The following is an 8,903-nucleotide window of genomic DNA, read 5'->3' as shown; positions in this document are numbered from 1 at the left end:
AGAACGCACACGGTTGGCGTATGAATTATTCTTCCGGTCACAGAAAGCGTACGCGTCTGCTCTTGAGCATCGCTTCACTTTTATTATCTTTAAAAGGTTTGGTCGTCAGCTCGTTTCGTGCAGTTGACATCATCAGCTTAGTGATGTAAGCCGAATGGCCTTCTCCACAAATACGGCAGCGGGTCGCCACATTGGACGTTTTGACACTGTAACCGAACCGCCAGCAGTTGCTGCATTGTAGAGGTTGGTGCTGGTTGTCAGCCATGCGCCGCCAGTTGTTTGCCCGCGTGCACTGTGGCAAAGGAAGCCAAAGGTGCTTTGAAAATGGTTGGTTGTGTGAGGACGACGAAGTTTGCCCGAGGTGCCAGGACACTCGCACTGCTCGTGCTCGCAGAACCGGCGTCTCCGACTGCGAAGCACACGCTGCCCAAGCAGCTCGATTGCCTGTTCTACACCCCGACTGTCCCGGATCTGCAGGACTCCGTTCGCCAGAGAAGATGGCCGCCGTAGACCCTGCGGCGAAGAAGCCGCCCATGCCTGCGTCGATGGCGGCGTCAGTCGTGCCCACCGGCACGGCACCCATCGTGCCGACCTACGTGGCGCCGTCGCAGACCTACGAGGACGACGAGGACGAGGTGGAGGACATCATGAAGCCGAAGGCTGCGCCGATGCAGCAGGTAAGCCTGCCTGGGCCCTCGCAGTACACCCCGAGGGGGCGTTCATTGCGCGAGGCGCAAGGTCTAGGTGGAGATGTATGCTATACTAAACCGTGTCGGAAAGGGCATCAGCCGATGTCGTAACTGTAAACCTCCGCGTTCACATTGCTTCCGAAGACAGCTTTGACCAGGAAAATCGAAGCCGGGGAAACCCTTTGAAGGAAGAAAGAGGCAGCATGCAGACACGACTAGTCGATTGCAAGGCACCCATCAGAACTAATTTAATGCGTGTTCCTTCGCCTCAAAGTCGGGTCGTTTTGCCATCCTCGTGCTTGTCGCTTCCGTAAATACTTCCTACGTCGCTTAAATCTTACTGAACCATCGCTCCCACAAAGTTATAAATTACCGAAACGCAGCCACGAAGAAGCCTCTTTCGAACTGGTCTTAAGATGTCGGTGTGCAGGACCACTGTGTACAGGCTACGAAACGAGTGTTCAATGCAACGGGTGATACCAGTATGACCGCTGTTTAAACCCAACGCCCGGAGTCTTGCAGCATGGCGCGAGAGGAATCGTGCTGCGGAGGTTCCAGGTGAATCCTCGACAACAGCTACTTCTTGAACGGGACGTTTTCCGTGCATTTTTCCTGTGTCGGCGTGGCCGCCACGAACGCCACGCCGGAGCACGTTGGGGCACGCCGGGACGGTAGCCTGAAGAGAGAGACGCACACGCGGACCGTTGTTGTTGTGTTGTTGTGACTGAGAGAAGGATGAAAAGGAAATTGCACGGGCCTGCCTACTGGCTCGAGCCAAGCCACCACCACTGCCACGTGGTGGTGGTGAAAAACATTTATAATACAATAAATATTTACAGAGAGGTGATTGGGGTAGGCCCTTTTGGCCCTTTCCCCTAACAATACTAGGTGGAGCCCCTATTCCGGGGCCCCATTGGCAAGCAACGCCGCCCGCGTCCGGTGAACCAAGGCCTTTTGGGTCTTTAGGTCCTGACAGCCGAGCAGGGCCGCCTCCCAGTCCTCTCTGGTGGGGTTGGGGTTGGGGGGGATAGATGGGTTTGACTGACACGCCCAAACCATGTGGAAGGTGTCAGCCACCTCCCCACAGAACTGGCACGCGCCATCAAAGGATGTATTGAAATGTTTAAGCACCGCCGGGCACAGTGCGGGCAGATAGAGGAGATTTCAAAGATCAGAGGAAAGAGGAAAAGGAAAGACGCGCGCCGCAGCAACAACTGCGTCCACCGGAGCGGACGCTGCTAAAAAAAACAGATAAGCGGTCGAAGCCGCGCCCGCCGAAGCGAGAACAGATACGAAGAGAGCCTCTTTTATGTTGTTGTTGTGTTGTTGTGACTGAGAGAAGGATGAAAAGGAAACTGCACGGGCCTGCCTACTGGCTCGAGCAAAGCCACCACCGCTGCCACGCGCAGATAGAGGAGAGTTTAAAGATCAGAGGAAAGAAAAAAGGGAAAGAAAAGACGCGCGTCGCAGCAACAACTCCGTCCGCCGGAGCGGACGCTGCTCAAAAAACAGATAGGCGGCCGAAGCCGCGCTCGCCGAAGCGAGGACAGAGCTCCTCTTTTGTACAGAGCGCGGCGCCTTCAATAGACTCAGCGCCGCTAATACATCGCCCCCTGATGCGAGTATTCGTTGGTCTCGAAACTGAAACCACGATACAACACATCGGCGCAGAGCGTATATGCTGACACTTATCAGTCACAACTGCACATCACTTTTACTGACGAGGCCATTTCTATGCCGAACCTGGCATACCACAAGGTGCGATCCCCCAAACGTACGATGAAAACGCTTCTAACATGGAGACCTTCGCCTATAGCCAGAGGTGGTCCTTGACGGCTGAGCGAACGATGCCGTCCCCGCCGCCTAAACGCAGGCGTCACCACGTCGGCTATAGAGGGCGGGACCTATGAGGGACGCCGTAGTGAAGGGCTCCGGAAATTTCGACCAGATGCGGTTCTTTCCCATGCCCTAACATCGCACACTACACGAGCCTATAGAATTTCGTCTCCATCGAAATTCGACCCCCACAGCCGGGATCGAACCCACGTCTTTTGGGCAACCGCCATAAGAGTGAGTCCACTGCTTAGAAATATGAGTCTGACGTTAAGAATCCAGAACATCTTTAACGTCCTTTATTCTCGCAGGCACTTTGTGCAGAATTCGGTATATTTCAAATTCATAGCATTTTCAGGCAGTTTGCCACAGCTAGAAATGATTGTTTCAGACGAATTTAGAACCATTTATATTCAAGGTACACTTTTATTTCAGCTAGCGAACGCAGTAAATTATTTCTCAACCTCAGTGAGGCTGGTATAGCATGTGTCATCTGCCATTTTGATTCAAACAGTCTTTGCCATCCGTAATAGCATTTTTTTCGGCGTTTCTAGCGGGCACGTACATCTTAAAAACTAACGATTCTTTGATCTCTCCACAACTCACCATAGAAACTTTGGTGTTTCGATGTCATGATTTCCAGCCGTTGTGATCACACTTTGTGCGAGATTCTGTGCATGCCCGTACAGCAATCAGCGTTGGTATTTTTAAACTGGAAAATTGAATTTCTCAACACAAATTGCTTAGGCCTCCTGAAAGATTGCTTTCTCAGGGCACGACGCTGCGGCAGCGATGAGTGGTGAAAAAGTAAAAGGAACATGTCATCATGCCGACGCCGCCATGGATGCCGACATTACTGCCATGAACCGCTCAAAGCACGTTGGTACAGAGACACTGGGACAGTGGAAGCGAACATGCCTGCAACTCATGCATTTATATTCGCGCTTTGCAGATGGCCTCCGGCCCCAGCATGGGCCTTATCTTCGTCGTGGCGCTGATGGCCACCACGTTGTCCGCGGCGGCCACCTTCTACGCGCTCAAGGGGCACAAGCCCACGACGCTGGCCCCGGTCACCCCTGCCTCCTCGCCGAAGCCATCGGAAGTCCCCAGCGGCAATGACAGCGCGCCCGCCGAGCCCGCCGAGTCCGTCGCCCCACTCGAGGACGACATGGCTGAACCCGCGGCCGAGGACACCGCGGTCTCCGCTGCTGGGCTGTATTGAGCGCGAGCCCACGTGCCGGGGAGCGGAGCTCACTCATCTGCGTTTCTTAATTTTCATTTTAATCCCATCGATATATTTAGCCCATAAATTTCGTACGAGTATTTATGAACTCGAAACGCTGTTCCGCACCTCGAGTATCTGCGCCAGCCGAGAATTGTTGTGGCTCGCTGCAATGCAAACGCTCCGCGCGTAGCACCACATCTTCTTCTTTTGTATATGCCGCCTTGGGCCCTGTATTCGTGCAGTCAACGGGCGAAAACCATCACCGAAAATTTGTTTATTACATATCATTCATCGGTTACTTAGCACATTTTACAAAGCCTGGCCATGTTAAAGACAAAGTAGCTGGTCTGGCTGCACAAGAATAACAGTATCAGGCAAGGCTCCGTCGAGTAGATTCAAGCGCCTTCCCGCGGTTTCATCCGGGGGTCTACTCAACAGCCTTCGCAGGTGCCGCTAAGCACAGTGTCGTAGCGCGGCCACCCGGCGGCGAGGAAAATGCATCGTGTTAGTATTGCCCGCGATGGTAAGAACTTTGGCGGACACCGGGCCTGAAATGCACACGGCCCGGGAGAAGCGCGTTCTGCGACATCGAGTTCATTGTCCTCCCCCGCACTAAATGTAAATGTAGGGCAGCAACTGCGCAAGGACATCAAGAACGACCGCATTAAGCACACATTATAGAGAAGAGCGATATCAGTGCACATTAGATAGCCCCATAAGGTCGAAATGAATTTGAAGCCTTCCACCACGGCGTCCCTCATAGCCATCTGCAGCATTCTGACTTTAAACCCACCCGCCGCGGTGGCTCAGTGGTAAGGCGGTCGTCTACCGGTCGTCTACCGGGTTCGAACACGTGTTCGAACCCGACAGCGGCGGCCGCGTTTCGATGGAGGCGAAACGCAAGAGGCGCCCGTGTGCTGTGCGATATCAGTGCACGTTAAAAGATCGCCAGGTGGTCGAAATTATCCCGGAGACCTCCACTACAGCACCTCTTTCTCTCTCTCTCTCTTTCACTCCCACCTCCCTCCCTTCCCTTACGGCGCGGTTCACGTGTGCACCGAGATATGTGAGACATACTGCGTCATTTTCCTTTCCTCGAAAAGCAATTTACCAATTTACCAACTTTAAACCCCACATACCATAGCATACAGCGTCATGACAAGCCGTGCCAACAAATTCTTTACAGTAAGAGTACACTGCCTGTAGCGAATGGGTGCAGCCACGCAGCAACCTCGCCAGTGGCTGCATATCGCAATCATTGCCAGCCCAATGGTGGGCTCCGGTCGCCAACCACCGATGGCCGGGTCGCTCTCCACATACTCTTGAAAGCCGCGGATATATCTGAATGACCAATGACAGAGGATCAAACAGACGAGAAATTGCCAATTTAAAATGAGCACCTTATAGAATGCGGGCCCTGAATTCGCCACCGTGCTCTCGCCCAGCGGGCGATCCAACCATAATATACCAAAACATCCGTTAGCTCCAAGGCTACAGAAGTGTGTTAAAGGTAGCTGAGGCGCCAAGCAGGCAATCACGGCCAATCGCAAGTTCAACGTTGTGCTAATGAATGTAGTCCATGCGGAGAGGAAAACTATGGCGGCTCGAACAGAAGAATTCTGCATACGGAACAAGTAACGGGGCTGCAGATGTCATATCGCGGAAAGATAGCCGCTGCGTTGCCCACGAACATTGAGCAGATACCGTCTCCGAAGGCTAGCCGATTCCGTATCATAAGACATTTTCCCTGCCTTTTTCTAGAGATTTCCTCAGTGGAGATCTCGTGGCAGAGAAATGTGCCGCAAGCATGGAGGAAGGAAATTGCCGTAGAATACCTGGATGCAGAAAAACGAGCCACGGAAACTGTGGCGCCATCTGCAAGGGTTGGTGTTAACAAAAATAAAAGTGAGAGAAATTAAAAATGTGCGAATTTGATGACAAGCCTAAAAGGGTAGGAGAAGTTGGCGTTTTCGTGATGCGACTGCCCTTTTCAAGTTTAAATTGAGGAATAAGTTTTTTTTTTACATAAAAGCTTAGAGGTAAGAAATAGCTTGAGTCATGAAGGAGCGTTACGCCATGCATCCGGCCGCAGCAAGCCAAGACCTCTTGAAGCCGTTAGCTTTCGTGTTTTGAAGCGAAAAGCTTCTCTGGGGGGGTCGGAGCCGAGCTTCGCGTAAGCCGTGAAACCGAATGGCGAGTTCTGTGTATGCGCGCAACCGAGTGACGTCACGCGTGGAGCAGGTGGCCGCAGCCGTCGCCGCCGCCTGACCTTTCGGTGAAGCCGCGCACTACTGCGCATGTGCGCCGTCTGCTCACTGCCGCTACTACTGCGCGCTCGCCTCCTCGCCACCGTTTGACTTCTCGTTGCAGTCGCGTGGTTTACCACAGTTACTACGCATGCGGGAGGAGGGCTACATAACGCGTTTGCCTACACCGTTATTGCGGTGCTCCCAGTACACTGTGCGCGAACTGCGACAGCCATGACGACAAACAAAGCATAACTGCAGCTTTTCGCTTGTATATCCAGGCTTAAACAGAGCTAAGCCACTGCCTTTTTTTTTCCGGGCACACCTAAGTCAGCCAGACGCGAGGACCAGAAGCCGGCCATGAACAGTAATAAGCGTTACGGGCTATCACGTGCAGCCGACTCTCTCTTATTTTCTATTAGATCAAATCAGTCACATGACAATGTTTTTGAATGTGCTTCTTCATTCGTGGATATCAACACGAGCAGAGGCATGCGTCTACATGACATTGCACAAAACCCAAGGCCGACGACGACAAAGGCAAAGCGATGCTCATGCCATGTGGGCTAACAGTTAACGAGACCATAACTATTCAGTCGGCGTCACTTGAAAGTTGCTTTGACTATCAAGTTAAGTAGACTTAGAAGCGAAGATAAACTAACTTGGCCTGAGAATTGTTCCGTCTCCGCCATTACTGGCGTTTTATTTTATGGCGTCTGATGTAAACGCTTTCCGCCGTTTTTCTTCTGAGGTTCCTACGGCCGCCGCGGTGGCTCAGTGGCTATGGTGCTCGGCTGCTGACCCAAAAGACGCGGGTTCGATCCCGGCCGCGGCGGCTGGAATTTCTTTGGAGGAGAAATTCTAGAGGCCCGTGTACTGTGCGATGTCAGTGCACGTTAAAGAACCCCAGGTGGTCGAAATTTCCGGAGCCCTCCACTACGGCGTCTCTCATAGCCTTAGTCGCTTTGGGACGTTAAACCCCATAAACCAAACCAAACCAAACCAAACCAAACTGAGGTTCCTACTTGGAATGAATGCAACTTCCTGAAAAAAGCGAATGAGCCTGCTTCAATGATTTCACAAAATATTCAAGAGATTGACACCAATAGAATTTTATTGCAGCTGAAGCCGTGCTTTATAAACTCAAAAGCATCGCGACATGAATTGGCGCTCAGAGAGCAGGGTTCTTGGATTATGTTTCAAGATCACATTCCATTCCTTTGAACAGATTCGCAGGAAGCCGCTCTATCATGTTGTCATTCAAGTTTCTGAGGGGCGTCATGCAAGGCCACATTGAAGTGTGTAGGCCACAGTGCACCACCGGTACTCACCTATGGGGCATAAACGTGGAGGCTAACAAAGAGGGTCCAAGTTAAGGACAACGCATCGAGCTATAGGAAGGAAAATGATAGGTGCAACGTTAAGAAAGAGGAAAACGGCAAAAGAGCTACTACTGGGGCTATTTGGAAATAAATACTTGAAGGAATTGGTGAGCGCTAAAAACCACGGAAAACCACGTCCTGTGTGTTTGTCCTTTTTCCGTGGTTTTTAGCGCTCACCAATTCCTTCAAGTAGGAAAACGGCAGAGTGGGTGAGGGAATATACGCGGTTTAACGATATCCTACTCGAAATAAAGAGGAGGAATGGGCTCGGGCAGGGCATGTAATGCGAAGGCGAGATAACGGGTGGCCCTTAAGGGTAATGGGCTGGATAACAAGAGAAGTAAAACGTAGCAGGGGGCCGCAGAAAGTTGGGTGGGCGGATGAATTAAGAAGGGTCCATTGCCCTGTAGTGGGCGTAGTCGGGCTGATGATGATGACTAAATAGTTTTAGCCCTATATGAAATTGATGCGCCTAGCGGGCCGCTTTTAGCCGCTGCATTCATGCTGCTTCAATCCAGCAGCAGCCCGGGCGCAACAGAGAAGGTCATCTGAGACGTGCAGGTTGAGCGTGCGCTGGTTGTCCTTTTGTGCGCTGCACGTACGCGTCGTTTTCTAAAGGCGTGCGGGATGGGCAGAATTCGTTTAGTCAGAGCGCCGAACGCCATAGCGTTTTCAAATTTCTGCAAAAAAAAAAATTGCCGGCGTACAACTCTACTTAAATCGATTTTTAAACAACCCGGGTGAAATGTGGAGGCCGCCACCGTGTCGGGCGCGGTCAATTATGGTTGGACATCCCGGGTCATATTGCGAGCGCTCCTTTTCCAGGACCGCTGTTTTTCCTCCTTTATGTTAACGACAAAGTCTGCATAAGTAAACTACCAATTTTTGTGATTTACGCCGATGACACCACACTATTCTCCCGAGCGGAACATGTGCGTGATTTTGAACATTAAGATGCAGATTGCTTGCAAAAACTTCATGAATGGTCAGAGTCGAATTCGCTGATCATAAACACCGAAAAGAGCAAAGCTGTACATCTTAGAGCTCGTCATAAGGATCCTGCTGTGTCACAAATTTCGCTAAAAATGGGCTCCTCATTCATTCAAATAGTTCCCGTGGTCAAAAGTCTAGGAAAATTTATCTTGGGATGAACACGTTTCAAAGGTGAGGGACAAGTTGTCGAAGGTTGCTGGTATCGCGTCCCGACTTCGATACCTTTTTCGAAAACATAGTAAGCGGATGCTGTACAATGCAGTTTTCTTCTGTTGTTAATTATTGTATTTTTGTATGGGGCACAATATCATTTATTAATATCAAACTGGTACATATTCTTCACAAGAAAATTGTTCCGAATATTGGTAATGCTTCACAATATGAACACACCGAACCAATTTTTGCATCTCTTAGCATCATCCCCTCCCACAAATTTTTGGAAGTATTCTGTTAAGGCGCTGTAAAACAAGTATTAGACAAAACAATCCATTTATAATGAACCTATCGAATTTAAAATATAAAGAACAAAAGTACG

At 50.9% G+C, this 8,903-nt stretch overlaps 1 protein-coding gene across 1 annotated transcript; it reads left to right on the top strand.

Annotated features, from left to right (window-relative positions):
* The first annotated feature begins 497 nt into the window (after positions 1 to 497).
* On the top strand, positions 498 to 3,744 carry LOC149338811 (uncharacterized). Its single transcript, XM_089550367.1, has 2 exons — positions 498 to 677; positions 3,475 to 3,744. Exons 1-2 carry the CDS (start codon positions 498 to 500, stop codon positions 3,742 to 3,744), a joined length of 450 nt encoding a protein of 149 aa, XP_089406493.1.
* Positions 3,745 to 8,903: the final 5,159 nt, after the last annotated feature.

The sequence above is a fragment of the Amblyomma mixtum genome, chromosome 6 (genome assembly GCF_055824585.1).
Source record: "Amblyomma mixtum isolate Tamu chromosome 6, ASM5582458v1, whole genome shotgun sequence".
NCBI classification, from domain to species: domain Eukaryota; kingdom Metazoa; phylum Arthropoda; class Arachnida; order Ixodida; family Ixodidae; genus Amblyomma; species Amblyomma mixtum.
Note: the sequence above shows the minus strand (reverse complement) of the source record. Positions and strands in the feature narration are given on the sequence as shown.

Excerpts from the sequence above, each read along its gene's own strand:
- LOC149338811 (XM_089550367.1), top strand. The coding sequence starts at position 498 with ATGGCCGCCGTAGACCCTGCGGCGAAGAAGCCGCCCATGCCTGCGTCG. Across the intron at positions 678-3,474 it reads AGGCTGCGCCGATGCAGCAG|ATGGCCTCCGGCCCCAGCAT; the intron begins GTAAGCCTGCCT and ends CGCGCTTTGCAG.